We start from the raw sequence: 27,745 nt of genomic DNA, 5'->3' as shown, positions 1-27,745 counted from the left end.
AGCTTTCAAATTCTCATTCTTTTATATGAATTGGAGATGTCAGTTTTATTTTATTTCAGGCTTTTACTCTGAAGGCAAAATGACCTCAGTCTCTCCCAAGCTGCAGCTGCTGGCTTGACGCCTCTCTCCCTCTTCTCTCAGTCTCTCCTCCTCTCTCTCTCTCTCTACCCACCGTCATCTAGCGCGGTGCTGATGCTTCGTTAAACCTGGAGCTGCTGTCAGGAAGGATGAGCTGCCTGGTTACCGGAGACAAAACCACATAGGAAAAAAAAAGAAATAAAAAAACAACAAAAAAAAAAACACTGGTTCTTATGAAGGTAGTTTTTCCATGGAAGACAGCGGACGGAGACCTCAGAGAGAGGATTGCATTAACAGTCTGTGCAAGTGTGTGAGTGTGTGTTAGTCACAGAGTGTGTGCCTCGGACTCCCACTCAGTGATGTAAATCGTGAAGGTGGATTTTGGCATGTGGAGGAGCAGGTAAAAGGTAAGACTCACCACACATCACTGAACCTCAACAGCTTTAGCTGAGTTATAGTTTAGGAAAAAGTGTGTGTGTGTGTGTGGGGGGGGGGTATATTTACACTTTGTGGCTTCAATCTGTTGCCACGATGAATGAAAATATTTCCCTGCTCGACTCAACTGGCTGTAAAAACCGCAAGAAACAGATATTGACACTTGGTTTCATCAGCAGACTATAGGCGTAGTCCTGATGTGGGCACGAGGTGAGAGGGGTTTCGGGGGGGAGTGCGCAAGTCGTTAAATAACTAAAAACAGGAGAAGTGATGAGGTCCCCGTGAGGTCTGTGGTGATGAATGGAGATAAAATCTCTACCTCGGTTTGGGAGTGATGTAGGTGCTGAAAATGTGGTGCATTCACTGCCTGAGTTTGGGTGGATGACGCCAGTTTCCACCCCCCCGCTCCCACCCCCTCTTAGGATTTTGGGATGAAAAGAGAATATATTAAGTGGCATTAATAAATTAGGTTTTATTTTGGAATATGTGTACATTGTAGCCTAGGGTGTGGTGACGCCTGTGGATCTGACTGTAATTCTCTTTTCACTGAAGCAAAGAGATTTCATCCGTACACTGTGTGACACAATGACAGCAACAGACTTTACAAGGTGGATGAAACCCTCCCTGAGCCGCACAGCGGGGGATGACACATGCACTGTATGAAGTTGCCGGCTGGCACTCTGCTGTGAGTCAAAGTGGCCCTGCAGCAGAGGAAAACAGCCGGGATATTTTTTGTTGTACCCCCTCCAGAGTGGACCAGGATTCCTAAAAGCTTGTGGGGGTGAGATACACAGTAGAGACATCCTTTCATGTGGATGAGTGCTTGCAAAAAAAACAAAAAAAAAACCCTCACTTTACACACTTCCATCCTGACCTTAAGTAGGCGAAATAGGACTGAATTATAAATGAGTTATGCTCCAGCCAAGGGACTCAGCTACTGTCTCATGTCTGACTTCCGCTGCCATTAATTGGGTCTGGCATAGCAGCAGTAATTGTGTGCTAATTCAATCGAGTTGGTCCTATCTTTATAATGGAGCGCAAGGTTCAGAGGAAATTGCCACAAATGCATTTGGAAGCTATATGTAAATACAAGAAGAGTCAGTGAAGAACGATAGTTTGTTGAGCTGTGTCAAATAAAAGAATATAAAAGCGTGCTGTCATAAGTTTCCTTGTGACGAATTCATTCAGGTGCAGGCACCTGAGGGTTTTCATCAAGCGCTGCCCCTGTTGTCTCAGAGCGAGAGGGATGCTAATGGAGGAGGGAGCGGGGATACAGGCGTTACCGCTGCAAGACAGAGAGAGAGAGAGAGAGAGACAGAGTGTGTCTGAAAGAGAGAGAGAGAGAGAGCGCGGGTGAGTGTGTGTGAGGCGTTTCTATGGCAACCTGTCAGGGGTGTGTTTGGTCCCCGGAGACGGTGAGGAACAGAGGGGAGGAGAGTGATGAGAGGCAAGGAGAAAACTATCCCTCGTTAAGGGTGAGAGGGGGATGGGAAAGGAGATAATGGAGGGAAGGGGGGAAGGTGGGATTGTCTCTCCTTTTTTTTTTTTCTTTCTCCTTCCCCGTGCTGTGTGTTCTCCTCGCAGGCTTCCTTCCCTCCCACCACCTCCTCTGTTCATGTGGAAGTCACTCGCAGGGCTTGTCGTGCCTGGGTTTGTGTCATACGGGATAGTGTTCACGGTTACGATCAAGCACATGAAAACGTTCACGTGTTTCAACTCCCATGAGGACGCGAACGCCCCTCAGTCCTTTTTCCACCGACCCTGGTTACTGTTAATCAGATTTCACACTTCCTCGATGGATCTGCGTTGGCCACGATAACTGCGACCAGCATCTTGACCTCGGCAGCCCAGCTGCTAAAGTTCAGACGCCTTCATTTGTCACTGCTCCTCATGAACAAACAAATGAGTTAATGTAGCCACGTAGCTGCACACAAACCAGCTGGTCGCTTCTTGGCACATTTCTTCCCCTCACATGGTGCCAATAATGTGAAAAGCAGTGCCGGTTTTTAGCTCCGATGATTTTCCTTTATTGGTAATGTTAGGACTTCAGTGCTCACATGACACACCCACATAAAAATCTGTAAACAGCCCCACGTTTCAAAAGAAGACAATCTTTAGCCAAATGGAAGAATGTAAGCATGGACACAAAAGCTCTTGAAATAGATCCTTACTTATTATTATTGTAACATGGCTCATGCCTCATGCTGCAGCAACAAGTGACCTAAAGATTTTTGTGCTACAGTAAGAGGAAGGTGAGACAGGCAACAACATGGAGCAACAATTAGTCTCCAATTGAGCTCGAGCTAGGGATGTAGTGGCCATTTCCTCTCGTATAAAATGCAGGTTTCATGCTTTTGCAGTGTATTATATTCAGATTCAGGAGTATATAATAAATATCTATTAGAAAAATGACGATGAACTTCTTTCGACTTCCTGTCCTCTTCTAAGAATTCTTGTGCACAGTACAGCAGAACAAGAGCAGCAGACACAGCTCTCAGCAAAAACACGTGATCAATCCCCAGGAGTCATGTTTACAAAGCTTTTGAGTATTAAGATTTGTCCCAAGTGGTGCAAAATAACCTAATCTTTTAAGATTTTTCCTTAACAAGATGAATGAGCGGTATCCACCACACGCAGGTGTCAGCTCTATAGGGACGACCTGCAAAGGTGCAACGTGGACGGCTTTTATGTAACTGAGGGGTTTTATGGAGCAAAGGGAAGAAGTGGCTGCAACAAGTGGAGACAAGAGGAAAGTTCCCCAAATGCTGGATTACAAAGACAGGGGAAAGTGCAGCAAATTGCAGGGATGAAACCACTTGTTAGCGGCGTGGAGCCCCTTTTTAGGTGATGCTAAGAGCTCTCTGAGAGGAATCTCAAAATAGCCACAAACACAGGGGGCGTCTCAGGTTTTCTGATACGAGGTGCTCTGGAATGGGAAGAAAAAGCCTAACTGGCTTAAAGAATGGCTCTCCGTCCAGAAGAACGTGTCCCAAATCTTTCATCATGTACTTCGAGGTCTTAACTTCACTGAACCTCGGCTTTGCAAAGGAGCTGGCAGGTGTCTAAATTTAGATAAAAGATGAAGCAGCACAGACGACCTAAACACAACTAACATCACAGGGCAGCGGAAATAGAAGCATGCATCATCGCAGGCTAAAAATAATACTATACAGTCCCCTCTCTTAATCTCCGTGCTCCTATCCTCAATACACAGTGACAGGACGGTGAAGATCTCTCCAGATGTAGCCCTGCAACGCATTAGCAATGCAGCGAGCCATGGAGCGCTCGGTTGTTATTGGAGACGAATTTTAGTTTGACAGAGAAGACGAGGCTGGTCTGTGGGGCCCTTTGCTGGAGTGTGATTAGCATTGCAGATGCAGGTTTCTGTAGGCGTCAGTTTCAACAAACTCAAGGTTCCCCTGTCTTCGGTGCATGATTAAAATGTAACAGTGGTGCGTGGGAAATTCACAAGAGCAGAATTATTCTCCAACACTCAAAGAGCCTATTTTTTGCTCAGGTATGTCGCACCTCCCTCCTCCCGCACAGGCTGCCTTGCATGCTCTTTGTCTTGCACATAAACACACGCACAGACACCTGGGTTTTTATTTATTTATTTATTTTTGCCAGAATCTAAACGAAAGCTGCCAACAACCATTATTTCTTGCAGATGTCACATATTAATAATGAATGTGTGGATGTGTGACGGAGGATGTTGCTGGAGATGAGAGTCACGTGAAGTTCCTGGAGAAACAGGAAATCTTTAATCAGGACTAAAATTATAATCATAACTGTCAGGGCAAGTATAATAATAATGATAATGGCAATAATCAACACAGACCGTACTTTTAATGCTGGAAATCAAGACAACAGGAGGCCAATCCTTAATGAAAACATGTAGTATGGTGGCATATATCAGGAAATCCAGATCAAGATCAGAGCGGGTTAATGTACAGAATCAGATTTCTTTTGGCTTATATAGAGCGCTGTGAGTTTTGATGCATTATTACCACTTCTCTCATGCATGTCCTCCTTATTTCTGCATTTATTCCCATTAAAATAACCATCTGGTGTCTCAAAGGGCACATTGACCACACTGTACCGAACACCGTACTCACCCAATGCAGTTACACACCGCATTAATATCTAATAAGGTTATTTGTCTCCCTATTGTAAGTCGGTGAACACCCAGTGCACCCCTTTCTTCATCTGGCAGCACTGCACACGCTGGAGGAAGGTGCTAACGGCCGCCTGAAACACCTCGGAGGTGCTAAGAGTCCAAATGTTTCCAAGTGTCTGCCACTCGTTCTGCTCTATATGAACATGCTCAGCTCTCAGCAACGTCAGGAGCACATAATGGCGCACATCCTTCACATGGACAAAGACCTCCAGTCTCTGGAGGGAAAAAAGGCTTTCAGCACAATGGAGTGAAACTACCTTAAAATACAACTTTTGTTGCTATAGCCACTATAATCTTTACTTTATTTTACCAATATGTATGTTAACAGTAGTTCATTTAAGACTGCACACCTTCTGGTGGCCTGTTGACTGTCTAACGCTAGCTAAGTCCCAAAAGTCGCTAGCCGCTAGTCGCTGCCTGTGAATAGGAGCAAGAAAACAGTTTAATAGAAGGAACTCAGTAACTTTCTTTTACATACAATTTAACACCAGTAAAGTAAAGTCTCTTCAACAAAATGACACCTTATTTATTCAGATTTGACTGTGAAAGTGTGCTCTAATAGCCCCAGTTAGGAATTGAGCACATTGCTATTTCGCCGGAAGTCACATTTCACCTGGTGCTCGAAGAATTGGTCTAAATGATTTCCACACGAATTTCCTCGGTGTTTGCGACAAACGGACTTTCACGGATGCAAACTGGAGAGGCAAGGAATTCAATGTGGCATAATCCGAGAGCCAGGTGTGAGATGAGAGTGCCAGAGCCACCTGGCAGCCCTCCTGCCCTCCGTTAGCTGCTTCCTCCTGCTGCAGCCCTGCATCTGGCCCATATTCTATCATTAGCTCCCCCGACCTCGCTCCTGCTGCCGACCTCCATCTCCGCTGTGGCAAACTTACTTTAGTCACACGTTCAGTAAAAATGATAGAAACGCGTGAGAGGTAAATAGATAAGACATAGTGCAGGTGATAGAAATGGAAGCCCTGAGGGCTTTATGAAACTAAAATAAAAGGCAGGAGAAATGAGCAAGGAAAGGTTATAAAGACCGTTGTGAATTGGATAACAGGGCAGAGACGATGCCAAAAGTCAACAGGGAGGCATTTAGGAATGTCATTTAAAGTGCACGAACCGTAGCGCGTGAAATAAAGTAAACCTGATACGTCTTAGGCGAGTGGCAGCGCGAGCTAAATGTTTGGCCCTAAAAGAATAATGTGAAGACATATTAGATCTCCCCTGCTCACTGTTGAATCCCACCGGCTTTCAGCGCTAAAGCGAACGTTAACTTGAGCGTGCAGTAATGGCCAGGCTAATAGTGATTGGTTTTGCATGATGCATTTTACGGCAGCAATGAAGAGCAACATCACCGGCTATCGCACGTGCAGAGTCAGGCGTTTCATCACCTTGTGAAATAAAGGTAAGGCAGCAGGATCTGCAGTTGTTATCGTGCGACATAAAACTTTTAGTACTTGCTAAATAAACCCCCTGTATAAAAAGATACTACGTGTTGGGCTTCCTGGCCCAGCAAGGGTGTAATAAATGGCACCAGGTGACAGACGAACACAAATCAAAGTGATTTCCTGACATCATATGCTTGGTAATAAAAACAACTGATGATTGCCTGTCATGTATGATGGAGCGAACAAGACTGCCTGCTGTTGCACATTTCAGAACAAATATTATTCCAGTCTGAAATGGTCAATATGGCTTTATTCACCTCTGTGACAGGATGCAGGATGGCTTCGCTGGAGTGCTCCGTAATAGCACAAATAAAGATAGCGAGTGCCGATACAAACGGGCTGTTTGTTCGGGGTGGGGAACAGAGCAACGCTCCCAGGGAACACATGCTGTACTGCAGTAACAAACCTGTCAATACGATTGGCCCAGCAAGCTGTACTCTTAATGCACTCACCCCCCTCATCATTGTAAAGCACTTCAAAGCACACAAAGGCCATTAAACTGACAGTGCAGCGCCAGGCCTGCGTGTTTCCAGTTGTGGAGCCCGTGGCCTCTCAGCTGTCCTGTTGCGTAGACGCCAGCGACTGAGAGCACACTCTTTGCCGTGGGGCCATGCGGTTGGTGGGTGGCCAAAGCCCCGGCTTCAGTGGCTTTGCAGGATGACAGCAGCGGAGCCACGTGCCCCGTAATAGCTGTGTCCTTCTGTGCTGCTGCCACACGGAGCATCTGAAGCTGAGGTAGCCTGCAGAATTAGCGCTCAGCCTGGCTTTTCGCAATGGTTCAGTGAAATGCAAATAAAAACTGAATGCTTTGCAAATCATTTGGAACCCATGTGGCCTGCTGGCGGACCAGTTTAGCACCAGGACTCTTTTACTATGGAGCCATGCTGATGGATTCACATGCACAATGTGGTTTAACATTGTGTCACAGAAATAAGCAGGATTTCTCCCGAGTAAGACGTCATCTCTGTGGCAGCATTTGTTTCCCCAACACCTGCATATATCATTCGTCAGCAATGGTGCCTTCATGGATGTGCAACTTCCATGTGCTCTGTGCAATAATGCTCATAACAGCCCAGATAGTCCTGCTTCTGCGTAGTTTTCCAAGCTCTAAAATGAGCTTGGGTCCAGAAATAGCAGGAATGTCTCTGGATCTTGGTTACATTTGCTTGTCTGTTTTTAAAGCAGTGCCCCCTGAAGATCCTGGACGTTGAGTATTGACTGAGTCACCTCACCCTTACTGCTTATTGTTACAGCCAATCTAGTGTTGCCAATGATTTTCAGTGCAAAGTAGCTGAAACCTTTACGCTCATCATCACATCAACAAGCATGTAAATCTACCTCAGATTTTAAAAAGGGTTTCATTTGACTGCTGTGCAGACTCATCATAAGTGAACCCAAACACTAGAATTAATTCACGCTACTAAACCGTGTTTAAATATTATAGATATACTTAACTTTAAGGTTAGTTGTTTCAGTGAGTTCACAGCTTATTCACACTTCTTTCTTTACTAAAAGTCTGTAAAACAGTCGCTAAAAGCATCTGAAAAGTCACTGACCTGTCACTGACAACATGTTGCTGACAAAACTAATGTCCCAGTTTAAAATGTCATATGTTGTTATTGTACTATCAATTAAATATGTAGGTTTTAAGTCATTTCATGTGTTTTTACATTTTACACAGCATCCAACTTTTTTGAAAACATTATTATATAGAGTATATATTGAGTATAATATAATTAGAATTTATATTGCTTTGGATTTATTGGTGTCAAAATAGTGCCTTGTAATAGAATACGTGTCTAAATGTATTTGCATTCATGGTGCTGTTTAATTTAGATTTTGGCTCATGTATGTGCACCACATGCCTGCAAATGATGCCAGGCAGGAAACAGCAACACAGACGTTTTATGCAGGTAGATTGTTGGTAAGTTTGTCTGTTAATCCAAAGTCACATGTTTTCTAAAGTCTCTCCAGTGTGTGTCTGAGCTGTCTTAAATGTGTTTTACAGTCGTGTGCAGCGGAGAAAGTGACTCTGGAACTTTTGTTGCACACAAAGTTTATACTGATGTGGGTTGTTTGCGCGAATAAATACATCAAAGATGCCGAAGACAGCCACAGATGACTTTTCATCAATAATTTTCACTTTATCTGACTGTGCAGAAAACGTCTTTACAGTGTGAGACAGGCAGTGAGGAAGATGACAAAGGAGCAGCAGAAGTTATTGCATTTAAATTCCATTCACCTCCATTGTGTTGTGGTAGAGGCAGAAATCTCAGCAGCAGACATCTGAAAACCTCAGCAAATAAACCTCGGCAGTGGTTGTAAAGGTCTATCAAACTGTCATAGAAATAGAGCGAGTAAAGGCGGAGTAAAAGCTTTACTTATTGCACTCAAAGCGAAGCCCGTTTAAAACAGACACCGCCTTTAAAAATATCAAAGTCAAATCTGCCATTTTCAGGGCAAATTTGTGCGTGTAAACAGCAACAGCATCATTTGGGGTGGGGGGGGGGGGGAATGGGAGCTTTGCAAATGGTATGTTGTAACCTCACACTGATGAGAGGGCTTGTTTCATGCATAAACATGAGCTCTGTGGAAATGGACTAATTTCGTGTTTAGTCTTGTTTGCCAAAATAAGTGCATTCGCTCTAACGCCGTAAGATTCCTGCAATTCAGCTGGCAGGCACTGTGCAAGAAATGAAAGTACGAGCGTCTCGGGTCAAAGGCGGTTTCTGCAGAACGAATGTCTGAATCTCGCACATTGGACAATGACAACTTAAATGGAAACAACTAATAAATAAATAAAAACATCCTGACTGTGTCACATTTCTCCTAATCTTGGAAAATGTGCAAGCGTTCCTTCTGACTGTGCTTGTCAGCTGCTTTGGGGATTAATTAGCATAGTGGTGTTGGAAACGGATCCGCCGCAGAAGAAGACGGTCCCTTATTACACACGCCGACTGTTAGCGTGGCCAGCATCGTGCTCCAACAGAAATCAACAGCTCGTAGTTCAGGAAAACAGGAGAAGAAGGGGCTATGAACAGGATGTGTTACTCTAACCAATGTGTTCAACTGGAAGATGTAATATTTATGCTAAAATGGTGTAATATACAGTGCCTCGCTTTCCATTTGTGCTTAAAATGATTGCTAACCTGCTGTAATCTGTTTACCTCCCTTTGTTTCAGTGAGAAGTTAATTCCACAGCCATATTATTTCATGCGTATTTCAATTCCAGCTGAAAATATGGGTAGAAACACTGGCACAGTTACAGCCACTTCACTGCTCAGGAGTGATGCTTCCTTGTGCACCAGGGCTGATGCTTGTTACTTTTATTGCCTTTTCACCTCCTTCGCGTCTGATGTATTTCTGGTGCCTGGGATTTTTGTACAAGCAACGAGCTACTCGGGGATACATTTTATGTCTCGAGATTCTAGGTGATTTAGTTGTTTTTGGCGCCGGTGAGTTAGTCGCAGCTGATTTAGCAACACCTGTGGTTGCTGACGGTGTATGTCTTAAAGCAACGGGTGCAAGAGTTCAGCTTGGAAAGAACACGAATGGCAAAGAAAGCACTTTCAGATGGTTGTTTTCTCCAGTTGTTTGACCATGATGTCAAATTCTTTAGCGACACAAACATGGTTTTGCTCCAAAATACCTTTCTGTTCTGCCCTAATTATTTCAATGCATTTCCTGCAAATCCATAGTGCCTATGATGCAGGCAACTTAAACAGCAAAGTTTATTTTGGATTTCCCGAGTAGCAGCCTCTCCTCTCCACTATTTTGGGGCCGGTTTGTTCGGTAACTCGCCGTGGGATTCATTAGACACAGAATGATTGCAGGACTACTTTACTTGAGTAGAATTCTGCTACTTCACTTAAATTTTCCCTAAATCTGAGTCCTCACGAGAGAACTGCTCCAAATTTCACCCTGAGACGTTTTTAGCGTTGCATGACTTGGCATTGATGTGATGTTAAGTGCATTAAGGGATTTCTATTGTTGTGCAGCTCTGTCATCTTGTTATGCCCGCTTTCCTTCAAACGGCTTTGTCTCCTTCATTGTTCGTTCTTTCAGTGAGTTCCATGTAGCTTTCACACAATGTCTTTTGACTTCTCCCAACGATAACGCATAATCATAAAGTCATTCAGTGGGCTCTGTAATATATCTCCACTGCAAAGACAAAAAAAAAAAAGGTTCTTTATGTCAACCTACTGCCAAACACATCAAATGAGACGTGGACTGTTAAGCTGCAGAAGGCTCGATTCAGATTAGTCAATTTGTTTCTGATTGCCGCGTGTGAATGGTAAGAATATTATTTCTGTGAGCAACAAATGTTTTCAGCCGTTTATGAGTTTTAATGGATCATTAAAGGCGAGAGAACCAGCAGGGTGCACTCAGGTTGCCGAGACGTGCTAAGTGCACTCAGCACTTCCGCTTGGACCAGACCTCAATCACTGAGCTGATAATTTGTCAGGCCACTTATCTCTCTGAACTCAATATAGCTTCATGTCTTATTTACGCGCTTTTTATCACACACACACAAAAAAGAAGTTACTTTCCCAAAAATCAAAATGAAGTATTTTTTTGCCACAAACCAGCATGAGAATAATGTTAAGCGCTCTTTGCTCAGCTTTGTGATGCTCCTGTGGACGCCTTAGTTCATGTTGTACACACTGACTAATAAACTACGTTTTCCAAAATACTAACGTGCAGGACGAAACAATACAATTCTGTAAGAAAAAAGAAAAGGTGTGTGAGAGTGCCTCTGCACAGTACACGTTCTTCTCGCCTAAGATCACCTGTACTTTGAAGAAAAGCAGGATTACAGATGTATCATCATCCAGGTTTCAAACTAGTACCCAGTGCTTAGAAGTGTCTCCTGTAGCCGGAGCAGCTGCTACTATTTACTCTGCTCCTCTCTATTCCATTGATAGAAAATAGATGAGGTGCTAATGGATGCATGCCACCAGTAGTTCTCCATCCTGTGTAAGACAAGGGCTTCGCTACAGAGGCCCCTTTGTCCTCAGCTTCTCCGTATTGATTTTCTGGCATATGCTTAGTTTTCATGAATGCCACAATTTGTGAGATTCATAATGTTGAAGCGGCTTAGCTACTGCATACAGAAAAAGCCTGCAGAAGGATGAAAATGCATGGCTTCACAGTGCCAAATAAAAGTTGAGCTAAATGGTTTTCTGTGTTACTTTCTCAGTCGGATGGTCTTTAAACTACAGTAGCTTCCCCAGGAGATTTGCCTTTCAGGATACCATTCGTTTAGATGACTCCACGAGAGAAATAGAGCTTAAATGTGTAATAATTCTAGCTGAACCAGCCCTCCTTTGAGCAGCCAGTATGGGGTCTAAAGTAGTCATTGTGCAGCAATGGAGTATTTCCTTCTCACTTAGTCACAAGGCTTTCAAGTGAATATCGGGCATGTTTTGGAATATTTATGCATGCATGTGAATGTGAGTTAGCCTGGGATTTCAGTGCATTTAGTGAACATTTAACATGGTCCAAACCCACTCCATTCCCAGGGGAGTCGCCAGACTCTGGCTATGTTTGCACACAGCCAATTATGCGGCAGGTGTAAAAGGCAGGCAATATCCTGTCAAAAACAGCCAGTAAGCTCCCTCTCTCTCTCTCTCTCTGTGTCTCTGTCTCCCTCACACACATACACACTAATTTGATGCTGTTACATTAAGTCTGTGGATCTGCATTCCAGCGTAAACAAATCACGGGAGAGGAGGTTGTGTCTTAGTCAGCCTCAGGCTTCTGTCACTATTTTTGTTAGAAATTCACCAACAGTATTCTACAATCACGCTTTTATTGCAGGAACACTTTCACCTAAAGAAGAGACACATTAGGGGTATTAGGTAATGATTGATTTTTACTGGTAGCATCATTTCTATGCATATCTATGTTGATGAAACAGGGTGAACCCACATTCACCCTGTTCTTTCCTCAGCTAAAGTGTATTTGAACATGGATTTTTTTTTATTCTCAAACTGTTCAAAAGCTCTTTCTTTTGAGACAGTCCTGCTCAGACCTCTTAGTGTTAAGCGCTGACAGGTGGTTTTCGACAGGCCACAGAGAGACCTGAATATAGGTGTATTAAGTGATCATTGATCTTTACTGCTGGCCAGTATTAACTGCAGCAGTGCTGAGAAACGTGAACTCAGACTATGTCAATTGATCAATAGCTGAAAAGAAAATGTTACAGTGCAGTAAATCTTCTTTGTCATTCGTCATGGAAAACTGCCAAGTATTCAGAGGTTGTGAGGATTTGCTGCTATAGTGTGTTTTTAATTATTCTAAATTCAATAGTGCGTAGCAGATTTGTAATATGGACAATTAGGATGACAGTCTTACAGACTGGGTGAAGAATATGATATATGATGATATCAAGCTGCTTCCAGGTGGACTAAGAACTAGGGCCTGAGCCACACTCACTGCAACGAAGACCTGGAAATAGGACAGACGACACGAGAGGCAAAACATGGCTATACCACTGCCACAGCTGGAGACAGAAACAAACACACAGAAGAAAGTAAAGATGAGCACAACATCAACACCGGGAGGGAGGCAAGAGAGAAGCTTGGAGGACAAAGTCTCAGATCCAAAACATCTGGAAATGAGGCACCAACAGCCACAGAGAGACAGAGAGAGATCCCGGGACAGCTGAAACAAAAGGACAGGGAGGATGATATGGGAAGAGAGCAAGACATGGGCACACCGCTTGAAGGAACAATAAAATAAAAGGTTAGGGAGATGCAGTGTTTTTCATAAACATGCAGGACAACATGGACTATAGTGTGCATGGAAGGTTTAATAGGTAACACATTATTTTCCCCTCATTGTTTTTGAGACTGAGACACCCCCCTCTGGATGGAGAATGATAACAGGTACAAGGCCTGAAGCAATCAGAGACTTAACTGAAAGTGAAGGCGTAAACATGAGTTATACGTTTGGATTTAAAGGCTTCAGCTGAGACTGATGTCAGCTGGGAGGTTATTCCAGAGGAAAGGGGGCATGATAGGTAAAGGCCCTGCAGCAAGCTGACTTCTTTTTAACTCCGAGGGCAGACAGGAGCCCCGCACTGTGACAGAGAAGAGGACACGGAATATAAAGTTTAAGTCTAAGGAGATCAGACAGGTTTGGAGGAGCATGTCCACTTAGCTGACATTTAGCTTTTCACAGCTAATTCAATCATTTGAGGAGGATCATCTGCTTTTACAGGCACAGCTGAGCAAAAGTGTAGCAGTGGAAATTAATTTCATGACATTGTATAATTACTAGAGGTAAAATATAGGACCAAGAGGAATGAATTGTCTCCTTCTGTATTTCATGGTCTGAATATATTCATGTCTTCATCAGGTCCAGTTTCTCTATTTTTGGGTGGAGTCTAGAGTTTTGGACATGTGAAAACTACATCCAAGGTCTTATGAAGGATCGGGTTTGATTAACTTCATCCGAACTGGAAGTCGCTCTTTAAACACTTGTCTGTGTTTGTAGATAAAATAACGATGCCCATTCCAGTCGGATGACGGTCTTCAGCTCTCAGCCCAACACTAACAAGTCGACCAGCAGTTCAGTGACACTGATTAAGCCTGTTGGCAGAGGGGGCACGCAGGCTTAAAAGACCGTAATGGGGCTGGCAAGATTCAGAACCCAGCTTGCTGTCAGGGTGGGTCAAAGCAGAACAGCCAACACAACACTGGTTGCTGATCCTCGCGAGCCCCGTCCTCTTCGGCAAACGGTGCGAACTCTGCAAAAGGCGACGCAAAGTGTGCATTCACTCCTACAGATGCACAGTAGTTGGCTGCACCCGTGCACTGGGAAACCTGTGTTCAAGGGGTTGTTGTGTTGAGCACATTATTTTCATGCTTTGCACAGTATATAAGCGTGTTTTTGCCCCCGCTTGCTTTAGCAGCCTTAACATTAATGACCCATGCCATTAACTGCCCACATCGCTGCCTGCTGTTCCTGTTTGCCTTGCTGCTTACCTTAACTCACCCAGAGAGCTTCAACCAAACTTACCTCATTACTCAACTTGGTAACTCTGCAAAGAAAGTTATAAGCATGCCAGCAATGTTCCTGTAACTGTAAGTTTGTCATTAGAGTGTTCATATTTAGACAACACCGCATGAACTATTGAGTTTAAACTTAAATTTTAAATTTAGACTTCAGCACAGATAATAAGTATGTTCAGTATTTTACTTTCACTTCCGTCTATGAAAATTATAAAGTGAGCCTTTACTCATTCAATAGCGCCTAAGCCCACCTGACTGCTGGCGCTCATGCTGTCAATTAACCTCAACTAAGTGTCCGCCATGTTAACATTGTTCATGCTGAGTGTGGAGCGAGAGCGTGTCACAAAGGGTTGATGAAAACGACGCTTTTCTTTTTACTCCAATGTCACCTTGGCCGTCACAATGACTCGAATTCGTTCGGAGCTGGAATTCTCGGGAGTGACAGTGGAGATTGCTAATCCGTCAGAATGATTTGGTGACAGGCGAAAGTGCTAATCCCCCCATGTTATTCAGTGCCAGTGAGGACTGGCTAATCCCTCGCTGAGGGCCCGATGTAAAAGAGATGATGCTAACTACACAGCTCTCTAGGAAAATGACAGGAAAGTTCATGCTTCCAGTACACACTGATGTTAACACAGCCAATATTTACTGCACTGATGCTCTGTGTATTTAGTTGTAAATATGTGTTGATAATAAGCCAAAAACCTTTTCATGCAGTGATTGACATTAAATTTGAAGGAGATGATTTTTATCATCTTCCACTCACTTTTTTTTATTATTATTATAAAATGTACATATTTACTTAACAAGGTCTTAAGTGCTGTAGCTTATTTCACTCAATCCCTGCCTAAATACAAATGGATTTGAAGCCGGTGAGAACATGTTGAGGCTTTGGCACAAAACATCCGCATGAGTTCAAACATCTGTCTGAAAAAAACTAGCCGCTCCAGAGATCAACCCAGCCTTCAGGCTTTCATCAAATTCTTATTAATAATTGCCAACAGCCAAAATTACTTCCTAGAAATGTGGAGCTGAATACAGTGAAAATATCAGGTCCCACGCAGACATGGTTTGTAAGTGGAGGAGACTTTCAAGGGGAATGAGAGCAGTACAAGTACAACGACAAAAACAGGGAATGAAAGCACAGATGATTAGAATCACAAATCATTCATCACTGGCAGCTGATAGGAAATGACTAGTGGAAATGATAGTTGATGTCTATAGTAACTACACACACTGTTTACTATCAGGTGAAATACTTCATTTATAAGAGGAAACTATTATCAACTAGTCATTGACCCAGAAGCCGTGTGCAGAAAGAAGGAAGATGTCTCCATGCACTACATCTGAATCTCCAAAAAAAGGCTCATTTTATAGAAAGCAGTAGTTAAACACCTAATGATGTAACTACATATTGTTAACTAAGGGCTGTTGGCCTGTCATTCACAAAGATGAATTATCTTTTCTCAGTGAATGAGTCCTGCACCCAGGAGTGAATGAGCCCAAGAGAAGTGGACAGCCGAGATGTCTGTCCATGTATAAACATCTGTGAGGTGGCTTCCACTAACATTGGACGTGCAGTCGGACCAGCAACATGCACTAGAGCCGTCGTTCATTTAGTGTCCTTGTCTTGTGCATTGGTATTTAGATATGAAAACATACATTGTGCGTTTCAGACTGTCTCGACAAGTGGTTTGAGCGACTGGACTGTTACAACATTTCAGATGATGGATGACAATATGTACGGACGTGTGTTCACTTCTTGGCTGGCTCCAGACTGAAGGACTCACTGTCTGAAATGATCTGGCACATTCCGAGTCAGCCGTGGGTTTTACTGGGCTTTGTGTTTATGCTAAGCTAGGCTAGGCTACCTGAGGAGACAGATCGACGTGATCGAGTGTTCTCAATCTTCTCGTCCAAGTTTTGCTTTTGGAAGTTGGAAGCTGACACTTTGCTAATACCCAGAGCAGGATGTGCTGCTCCCTGTGCCGTGTGCGATGGAACATTTCCCTCGACCATCTGTTCTACAAAAGTTCATTTTAAGACAGTTACATCTTACCTGCCTGTCATCTCTCAGCAATTAAATCCAGCTGTTTTTACAGACTCTTATTAAAACACCAGTTCTTAAGAACACAACACATCGACAAGATATAGTCATTTATTTCACTCCTCAAAGTAGAAAATGACTTATTTATGAGGTTCCTCTTTGTTTTCAAATGAGGGTACTTTCCATTGTTCTCATTTCCTGTGGAATCTCAAGAAGCATCTCTTGAATCTTAAAATCAAGGACGGACTCTAATCAATACTTGGGATCGATGTGGGCTCCATATAATTGCAACAGGCCCCTACTAGGACAGTACAAATGCTTCCCTTGAGTCTTGTGGCAGCCATAAAAATGTTGCCACAACAAGAGACCATTTAATATGAGCGGGTTCCTTTTCCCTCTTTTATTTTTAGAGGTAAAGAATAGATGTAAGTTGACACTTGACCTTTTCAAGTGATGACGCCTCTTTGCTGATGTGGTCCGGCACAATCTGAAACCGAAAGTTTCAAAGGTAGCAGATGAAGTTTTTTCACCTTTTGGAAATTGCTAATTAAACATTGCGTTGTATGTCGTTTTGCTTCAGTTAAGTAAAACCCTGTATGTGGGCTATTTTGGTGTTTATGATACACTGCATGACTGTTAGAAATTCACACAAGCTTAACAGAAGATAATCCTAACCCCTACCCCAGCTGCAGTAAGCCTTGGATGGCGCTCCTACAAACTGCTGAAACTAGAAAATAATGCAGTTTTGAAACAAATTACATGGATTTTTTTCCTTTTTTTTAAAGGAGATATCAATATTAGAGCTGGTAAAAAAAAATATATGGTGAACTATGCTGAGACGAATCTCATTTAGGATGAATGGGGAAGGGGGCCTAGAAATCAGTGGTGGTATACATATACAGTACCATGAAAAATGGATGAGTTCTACCTCCCGAGACTAAAATTAGACAGAAACCTAATATGGTGAGTGTCCTTCAAGTAACACTGATTTATAAGCAACAACAACAGAGAGACGGTGAGAAAAATCTGCTATCCTACAAAACACTTGCCAAGATAGGTAGGGAAACGTAATTCCAGTCAACACACCGTGGAAAATCTGATTATTCCTTTTTGCTGGAAACCTAAGCAGCCATTGAAATGAAGCAATAGCGTCTTTTGAAGCAATCATTCCTCTCAATATGATTACTCTGTGACTGTCCTTCAATGACAACGGTGCAGCAGTAGAATATGAAGTGGCGTAAAGCATAAATGTACAATGAAGTATGAATATTGATACACAATTTTTTAGTACTGGTAGATACAGATTTGAATGTATGCATGTTAATGTTTAAGAGGAAAAAAAAACAGAGGGGTACCATTGCTGCCTCCCTTCTCCTATTAAATACAGTAATTACTTTTATTATTATTATTATTATTCAGATATATAGTAGGCGTCCTTTGCATAAATGTTTGTTATAGTTTTATTTCTGCATTTTACAGAACTAGTACTAGTACTACAATGCTCACCTGTGACCAGGTCCTATCTGGTCACAGTATTTTGTGATTCCGACATTTGTCCTGACATAAGAGCAAGATGTAAAATATTATCACATTATTATAACAAGGAGCAAACTCACCATTCTGTCAGGAGGGCCTTCAATTAGAGTTAACATTTTATTGTGGCAAGCAGGAAAAACTGGAACAAGCTATCATGACATAATTCAGATAGTGGGCGAAGTTAATGTTCACATTGTTCATCTCACCAGCGTGGAAGCTGTGTTGTAATGTTGCAGTGTGCTCTTTGTTTGGGCCACTATGCCATCCCTCCCTCTGTCTGTTGGTATGAGCAAACGATGAAGTTATAACAGGAATTTTCTATATACAGAAACTGGAAGGTAAAGAAACATCCCCTGTGAGCTTACGGCACAACTGAAGTACAGCATGCCACATGGTGGAAGACAGGATACAATGCTGATGGCTCAACAAGGCACAGCTTCAGAGGAAACATGGCCAGTGGTGCAGAAAGGAGCTGTTTAATTGGCAGAGTTTGAATGCACAAGCACTAATTAGCCAAGAAGAACACGCTCGACTTCCGACTCCCAACAGCATCCTGAAAACTCCGCTGACATTTTGCACTCTGCAGGGTGGTCAGTGGGTGTGCAGACTGCTACTATTCCCAGAATAGAAAATGCACTTGGCTTGTTAGTATTTGCGGTGAATACACTGAATTTTCATTAAACCGAGGTTGGGCTGCACTGAAAGTGCAAAATGTTATGGGTTCAATTCCTGATACTTTTGCACAATCTTTAAAACTTTAACTCCTCTGCTTCTCTTTCTTAACAGTACAAAGAGCAATTAACTGGTTTTCTTCAAACGCCTCCTTAGGTGGTTTTGTTGATTTAACATCTTACAACAAATTCCATCCTTGAATTAGCATCAAATTCCATGTAAAACACTAGTGTAAACAAAGTCTGTACACACATCTGTGCTTCAATAGATGTAAAAACAAGGTTGGGTTTAATCACATTGTCATTTCAGGATAGTTATCATGCAAAGCATGTTACATTGTATGCTCACACTGCCACTATAATTGCTTGCATGCGAACACTCATGCAAAATAATTCCATTGTTCCTGTCATGGGTATATTCGGAAATGAGCACGAGCAGCAGAGCAGTTGGGTCTGTGATTAATATTTCAAAAGAAAACAAGGGATGAATGGATGTCTTGTACTATTTTATGACTGCAGCAATCCAAAGTGACAAAAACTTTGAAGAAATTGATGTTTTGTTTGTTTTTCTAAATACACAAGAAAATGTGCATTCAACTTTTTTTTGCAGTGGTTGTAATGGGTGTGAACCAAATAACATTTGTGTTGAGGGAAATAATAATGGCTTTCTTCCAAGGGGCTGGGTGGGAAATAATTGGAGTCATGTAAATGAATTCAAAGCCCCAGAGGAACAGAGGAGAGAGGATTTTTAGTAGAGATTATTATACATCATGCTCTTTAACATTATATACTGTACCAAATATGTAGGGGTTACAGCGCTAATAACATTTAAAGTTTAAACATCTTAAAGTTGCCGCACTGCAGATGATACTTCGCACACAGATACACGAAGCACTGTGTTAATGAGCAACTAAGGACACTGTTAAATTGATTTATTATTCATTAATAACTTTGTGGCAATTCTGTAATTTAGAGTTATTTGAAACATTAACTGATAAATTCTAGTATAAAATATTTAATATAGTGGTCTGAGTGGACTTCAGAGGGCTACACCAGCTAAACCATAACTTGGTAGAATCTGTATAAACAGCCACAGATCAGGGCTAAAAGTATCACAATCCAAGAAGAAGGCTTCATGAGCAGAAATAAAGATGCCAAACCACAAGACCCAAACCCTACAAACTAATAACACACGTTAGTGGTCGTGTCATGGCTTGGTCAGGCATGGCTGCATGAGGAATAGGCTCATGCATCAAAACAAATCTGGAAGAACCTCATCATGCCGCACAATGAGTTAAAACATACTGCCAGCTCAACAAAGCAAATGTCCTCAGAGTACAGCAAACACAAATAAATTTACCTTGTTGTTGCAATACTTTCAGTGGGGAGTGTTTCTTTAGTTATAGCGAGTTTAGTTAGTGTAGTTTTACTTTGAACTTTGAACCACAAGTTGTATTGTTGAATGAATTTATTTCTAAAACTAGAAATAACTATTAGATGAGAAAAACCATGGACAGGCTACTGGACAACCTTGTTAGTTAAGAGAAATAGAAAAACTAGTCGGATAAACTTAATATTTATAAGCAGTCACATTTTAAAACAGAACAAAAAAATGTGTTCCCTTTCTGCAGTGTAATAGTTCAACATTGAGCCAAAGCATTTGTCCAATTAAGTACTTCTCAGTTTGAAATGTATGTGGTCCTGTCAGAGGCCATATCTGGAAGGAGGTGTGATAATGAACAGGGGTGCTCGGGTGCTCATCTTGACAAACTGTCCCACAGATTAAAATCAACGTGTGTATGGAGAATAGCTCGGGTATTACGGGGGATCTCCTGGAAGCACCGTGACCACTTTCTCCCGCCTTACTTGGTTAAGATCACATTAGAAATCACAGTCAACCAAAGCAAACAAGGCTTGTATCTGATCTCGTAAGCGTGGCTTTCCACATTTCTTCCTGTATTTCTGCTTTATCTTAATCTCTCTTATTTTTCCCTCTTCTCACTCTCACTCTCACAGTGACTCATGCATCACCCTACAGCTCCTTTTCGGTTGTCAGATTTTCTACAGTTTCACTGTGACTCTAATCCAATTCAGAACCAAATCCCAAAACGCTCAACCCTGTAGGCTGCCCTTCTCAATGACCCCCCTCACCATTAACATTTACCCAGAATTCAGTGGGATCTTGTATGTTTTCCATCTTGGTCAGCTCTAAGTGATTCTAAAAATATGGCCAAGCTCAAATGTGCTAAGAGATGGTCATTATAGTACTGGATGTGTGACACCTACTATAGATGAGCCTGGGCCAGGCTATCATAGATCAACTTCTCCTAAGAACTAAGGGCAGCTACAGAAGATGTTATTATACTGTATATTATAATAAAACATGCATTTTACAAGATGTATCTTTGATTTTGACCTACTCCTCCCATGAACTAGCAGTTTCACGGTATTACTCCTTATTTTTGGAATAGATTTGTTTCTCCTTGCACCATCTGTCATTCTCCGAAAGTCTGAAAAGCTTTAGTTGCATTTTGCCAGAAAAACAGAGCTCACGTCAAAATAAGTTAATCTGTAACTAATTTTGATCAGGTGCTACAGAACAAAATAAAATGGAAGCCGCCAGTTTTCAGCAAAAACTTCAAATTATTCATTAGAATCCTACCAGTGTTTGAAGAAGTGATTTAGTGATGCTGAAAATTTTAGCTACAGTTCAGGGATTTGTCATCTGTGGCTCACATTGTCAGATTGTTTTTCTTGGTTTTATTGAGTCTCCATAAGTTTGTATTCTTCGAAGCCGCATTCTGACATATAAATAGATTTTTGAAGGATCACAAACCATTATATTACATACTGTCAGCCCTTATCAGCAACCCATTCAGTCATTCTGTGGAGGTACAAACATGTCATAAAGGCAAATAACTGAACACCAAAAGAAAGAAAGCAGTTAGAGGATAGTAGTGCTCTAGATGCTAGACATGGATTGGGACATCAAACAGACTGCTGGTCAGAATCAAAGCTAAATCATTTTTCAAGGTTATGCACTTGTACAAGTGCTGAAATAGTATTTTAATCCAAGGACATGATTTGCAGTCTATGGGGAATCATCCTTATTTTATCAGTGTCTGCTTTGTGAAAGGTGCATCTCAACAGATTTAGATTTGAAATGTGGCTTTGCAGCTCGAAAAGGCAGAAATTCTGATGTGTTAACAGTTTAGAAATGAGAGCTTTACAATTGCCTGCCAGAGAAGCTGGGTCTCCCTTTAAGGTTTGAGCCTGGAGAAATCCGAAAAAGTGCTCCAGCATAGTGATGGTGTGCTTCTTTTTTTTTTTTCTGATGTGAGCTTAAATAACTTACGAGGCTGTAGTGTTTTCATGTCCAACTCTGAACAGAGCCGTGTAGAGATGCTGCATGCTGCCTGACACACAACTCTCCATCAGATCACCAGAGCAGTTCCCCACTGCAGCAACAGACAACTGGACTGTAATTATTAAACAGAGAAGCAGAGATCAACACAGGCTGACGGGTAAAGGCAGACTGATAAATACACAAAGACAGAAGCAGGCTTGTGGATGGATAATAAGGTAGACAGATAGATAGTTACCAGAGCACCAGATGGATGGGCAACAAGACAGGTAGACAAATAGGGCGATCAGAGTGACAGCTTGGAAACACCTTAAACTGGGATCCGCTATACCAGTGAAACTAAATTGCCAGGAATTCAATTTGCGTGATCTCTGAATGCGAGAACTAAAGGAATATGAAAAAAAAAAAATCATCTTCCTTGCTCAATTTCTTCCTTTTTTTTCATTAATGTGATTGGCAGACAACATAGAGCGGATGGGAGTAAGGGTTTGTAGTTGCTGTGGCAACGGCCTGCTCTTTGTTAAAGGCTACATTCCTGGCATCTGATGTGCCTGCGCTGTGATCGATAAAAACCCAGCCTGCAGGGACTGATGAACGGACTGGGGCTTTTGCCAGGCCAGGCAGGACCGGGGAGAGAAAAGGAGTTAGGAGGAAGATGTGTTAACAGGAGGACGGAGAGATGAAACAGCGATAGAGAGGAGAGGGAAAGAGGAGGGAGATGGAGATGTGAGTAGTGCCGCCGCTGATGCTACAGAGCCGGGCGGAGGGGTGAGTGCTGTGGGAAAGAGGAAGAGTGAGTGTGCTCTGCGGCTCCTACTTGGCTATTTTCTCAACGTCTCTCACTTCACTATCAAAGTAAGGTATGTGTCTGTCTGTGTGCTCATCATTTGCTTACCTCGGCAGGATTTTTTGCTTTGCAGTGAATGACAAAGCTCTGCAAGCAGTCAGAAGGCTTTGTTAAGGGGCTCTTAGGATTTCTAACATTTTTCTTTGCCTTTATGAATTGCATTGAAATTTCCATTGCTCACAGATGTGTCTTACAATCTGCACACCTAATTGGCAAAGATAGCCATGAGCAGAATGCAGACACTACTGGTAATGAGGCAATTATGGCCAGGCTCTCTGTCTACATAGCCATCTGTCAATTCAACAACCTGTGGCTGCTGGAAGGTATTTTTCTGTCAGGTCTGTGTCTTTTCCGGGTTGTGGAGAGACATGACTCTGAGAGAACGTAATGTTTTACAGTTAAACTCTGCATCCATCCCCTCATTAAGTCGTCGTTATCACCCTCCCCACGCACCCACACACACACACACACACACACACACACACACCGTGTGGTGATTTGGAATTGGAGCCACGTTTCACTGAGTGACTGAACAAAATGAAGAAAAGAAATGACCAATGCAGGAAGCAAAAGCTACTCTCCCAGGTTCAATTCAATGTGAAGGAAATGACCAATACATAAAAACAATCACGTAAATGTTTCGAGGATCGCTGCTAATTTCACAGCTGATGTGCCTCGGAGCTATTTTCACCATAAGAATCCACTTTTTATGATACGTGATCGCTGGCGCCGTACAGCACATCAAACAGGAAATGGCTTTAACATAGAATAAAAGTTAACTGATTGCTGTGGGAAAGCTGCTTTATTTCATGAACAGCTGTATTACAAATATATAGAATAAAAAGGACTCTGCAATTTGTGATGACAAGCGAAAAAATGTGACCAAAAGAGCAATAAAGCAATAAGGCAAACAGAAACAGTTGTGAGGATTATGTAAATGTATTCAGCTGTTATTTTTCACAGTTCCCATGTTCTTTGCTTGCTTTTTTTTCTCTTATTAATCAGTAAATATTAAAAAAAATATGCTTTCTCTATGTGAAAAACCATATGTTTAAACGCAACATCTTAGTGATAAAGATAGAAAGTTGAGCGTAGAAGAAAGCAGACAGTGAGATGAGTCAGTACTGTACTGTACTGTGTTACTGTGCGTTGTTTACTCACTAACGAGTCGTATTTATTTGTTTCCATTAACCCAGCTGAGGTTACGTTATGTGCCTTGGCTTAAAAATAAAATCTGCCACTTCATTTCCAATTGAGTTCATGTTTCAGTCTGAACATTTGATCACTTGTGTTCAGACACACAGACATACGAGCGCTGTTATCTGGGAATCAACGCACACGTGCAGGGTCAACAAATCCACCGAGGCGTTTAGCCTCAGTGCACTAACTCTAACGAGGGTCATCTCTCGCCATCGGGCGCAAACATCTCCCATCCTCATAAAGCATCTCCAGTTAGCCTGCAACCTTTTGTGCTAACACAGTGATGAGCTTTCACATTTTTCTGCTGCTGATATTTCTCTTGCCGTGTCTTGCCCTGCTGTGAGTTTAATTCCGTTTTATCCACCTTGCCAGCAGAAGGGACAGTCCATTAAGGCAGAAAGGACTTGGCAGTTTAAGAAGGCATAAAGTGTAAAAGGTTGAAAGTATAAGCAGGCGGGAACGGGGAGGGTGCAACAGACGAAGACAGTCAGTTGAGTTGAGTGTGGATTATTCTAATGCATTTCTTGTTCCTGCATTGTCTTCCAGGGCTTGTCCGTGATGGTGCTCTGTATAGACGAGAAGCTGTGCCGTGACAGAGGGCAACGTGGGTAAAAGAGACATGCGACACCCAGCCCCGCACCACTGCCACCTCTTCCTGGGCGGGGCCTTGCTGCTTCTCCTGGCCAGCTCAGCTCTGAGCTGCCCCGCCCGCTGCGAGTGCTCGGCCCAGAGCAAATCAGTCAGCTGCCATCGCAAGCGCCTGGTCACCATCCCCGAAGGGATCCCTATTGAGACGCGTGTCCTGGACCTCAGTAAGAACAAGCTACGCATCATTACGCCAGACAACTTTTCTTCGTTCCAGCAACTGGAGGACCTGGACCTCAGCGACAACCTCATTAGTGTGGTTGAGCCCGGCTCATTTCGTTCCCAGCTTGCTCTCCGATCGCTCAACTTCTGCAATAACTTGCTTCAGCTGGTTCCTGCTGGCGTGCTGTCAGGCCTGACCAACCTCACCCGTCTTGACCTCAGCCACAACCGACTAGTGGTTCTTCTGGACCATGCCTTTCAGGATCTGCGCAAGTTGACTTCCCTGGAGGTGGGCGATAACGAGCTTGTGTTCATCTCCCAGCGGGCCTTCACAGGATTACTTGGACTCCAGAGACTGACCCTGGAACGCTCTAATCTGACTGTGGTCCCTACTGATGCTCTGGCACATCTGCACAGTCTAGTTGAACTGCGCATGCGGTACCTGAGCATTAGTTTTCTAAAGCCTTTCTCCTATAAGAAGTTATCCCGTCTCCGCAGATTAGAGATCGATTACTGGCCCTGGTTGGACACAATACCTCCCCTCTCACTGCACGGCCTCAACCTCACAACCTTATTCATAACCAACACTAACCTATCTGCCTTCCCCGGTGCAGCGCTGCGCAACCTTCCCTACCTCACACATCTCAACTTATCCTATTGCCGTATCCAGCACATCCATCAGGGAGAGTTGGGTCAACTCCCGCACCTGCTGGAGCTCCGCCTCCAAGGGGCTCAGCTCATTTCTATTGAGCCATTTGCTTTCATGGGCCTCAAATCTTTGCAACTACTGGATGTGTCACAAAACCGCTTGGACTCGCTGGAAAGGGGAGTGTTTGCCTCAACGGGCAGCCTCCAGAGGCTTTGTCTAGGGTGGAAATCCATTAGTGTGTGACTGCAGATTGCTTTGGCTGCTCAATAGCCACAAGCCCCCCTCTCTGCAGATTCTGGATGCCCAGCCTGAATGCAGAGCCCCCGAGCACCTCGTAGGTAAAACGCTCCGTGACCTCAAGGAGCCTTTGATCTCTAGGTACATGACTTGCACTAAGCCACGGATTGGACCCAACATGACACAGCTGCTGATGGCTGATGAGGGTCAGATGGTCCGCCTGAGCTGCATGGCAGAGGGAGCGCCGCGGCCCACCGTGGTCTGGATTACACCTCACAGACGATACATCACAGCTAAGAGCAGTGGTAGAGTGGAGGTGCAACCAGATGGTACCCTGGAGATCAAAACGGCGGAGCTGCATGACAGTGGGGTGTACCTATGTATTGCTAGTAACCCTGCTGGTAACGCTAGCCTGTCAGCCTCTTTAGCTGTGAAAAGCCTGGGCATTGGGGACAGATTTCACAATAGCAGCAGGAGCTCATACTATCTGACAGACTCTAACAGCACATCGGGGAACGGGACAGTATTGTACAACATGACAGTCCCTATAGACATTAAGACTATCATTATATCTACAGCTATGGGCTGCCTGTCCTTCCTAGGTGTGGTCGTCTTCTGCTTCCTGCTTCTGTTTGCCTGGAGCCGAGGGAAAGGACGCCATAAGAGCAACTTTGATATTGAGTATGTCCCACGCAAATCCAATGGGGCATCGTCTGAGGTGACGGAAACCAGTGGCCCACGGCGGGTCAACATGAAAATGATTTGAAAACGCTGCAGACTGACGACAGTGACGTCAACACAATGCACACATATCAGCTGAAAAAAAAAAGTGTTTTTCTATGACGCAGTGGATTTGTGACAAACGAAAGTCATGTACTATTATAGTGGGTGTCGATATGACGGTGATCTAGTGGTAAAGTGGACATGTGAATATAAAAGTGATATATGAAACCGTGGACGTGTTTATATGACATAATGTTCTCATACAGTACATTGAATATAATACTATAACCAACATATCAATATGGGAGTGAAATAGTGCTGCACTAGGCATGTGTTTCAGTGGTGATGTGATGAGTAACGATGTTGTCGACTCACCGTGACATCAAGGTGAAGGAGGGAGCCGCTGGGAGAGACAGGGGATATCTTCGCGTGGCAGTAGAGCCGTCATCGCTGCAACATGTCAGGACTAAATTGTCTAATATTCATTTTAGCTGCAGTATAAAAGACGTGTGTTGTGTGTATGTGTGTGTGTGTGTGTGTTCTTGTGTGTGTGCGTGCGTGTGTGCGTGCATCAGTGTGCGCATGTTGCATTTGTGTGTTTCTTTGTGCATGTGCACGCATTGCCTTTCTTGTTGGACAGAACAATTAAAACGAACAAAGGGCCCCAGAGCGTTTTTTGGTTTTTTTTCAGGCCTTTGTTCTTGTTTAGTCATTGTTACAGCAGTTTTGTCACTGTTGCGGAAACAAAAAACAGGACTATTTGTGTTTGTATGCAAAATCACAAATATTATGTTCAAGAGAAATGCTGCATACATTTTTGAAATGTGTCATTGTCCCCTGTGGAATGACTCCAATGTTAGATAGGGACTTTTTTAAAACTGAAGATGTTCAACACACACAGCTGTTACAGTGTGAAGACACAGGGCTCACTTTACAGCGGCACTGCACACCTATCTTGAGAAATAGCAGTGGTCAGTGGTGTTATTACTCTGGCTTCCAGCTATAGAAATGGCATGTTAAAACCATTTTATAACGTAATAAATCACGGGCAGGCTTTCCTGCCAGGCAAATCCCCTGATATGATATAAAAGAGTCAGTTACCAGACACTATGGTCAGGATTTACTGGTCAGCACCCACTTTGGGACAAGACAAAGTTGAGCTTTCGCAGATTTATAGGTTGAATTTCCCTCTTCTCTCATATTTCTTTGATCGCACTGCTTCAAGCTAGCATGTCTGGATTCTTCCCTAGGGCACCAAGGGGTTCTGGGTATTAAATAGATGGTAGTTTGAAAGTCGTAGTGGAATCTTGTATTGTTATTTTATTTTTAATTTTTTTCGTTTTAAAATGTTTTCAATGTTTAGAAAAAAAAAAGGGGGCAATTCTTTGTAATGCAGGGACGTGGGTGTTAACTTGTGTGATCCTGTTGTGATAAAATGTTCAAGGTTGTATAATTGTTTTCATATGACAAATTTATGGGTATATTTTCCAATTAAAATAAATCTT

General features: G+C 42.9%; 1 protein-coding gene across 1 annotated transcript; it reads left to right on the top strand.

The window, feature by feature from the left end:
- The first annotated feature begins 239 nt into the window (after nt 1-239).
- Nucleotides 240-27,745, top strand: lingo2b (leucine rich repeat and Ig domain containing 2b). Its single transcript, XM_033326274.1, is given in 3 exon segments — nt 240-485; nt 24,371-25,499; nt 25,501-27,745. Coding segments are annotated over 2 exon segments (1,839 nt in total). The 5' UTR covers nt 240-485; nt 24,371-24,443; the 3' UTR covers nt 26,284-27,745.

This window comes from Anabas testudineus, chromosome 12 (assembly GCF_900324465.2).
Source record: "Anabas testudineus chromosome 12, fAnaTes1.2, whole genome shotgun sequence".
Classification (NCBI taxonomy): Eukaryota; Metazoa; Chordata; class Actinopteri; order Anabantiformes; family Anabantidae; genus Anabas; species Anabas testudineus.
This window is presented reverse-complemented; position numbering and strand designations above follow the sequence as displayed.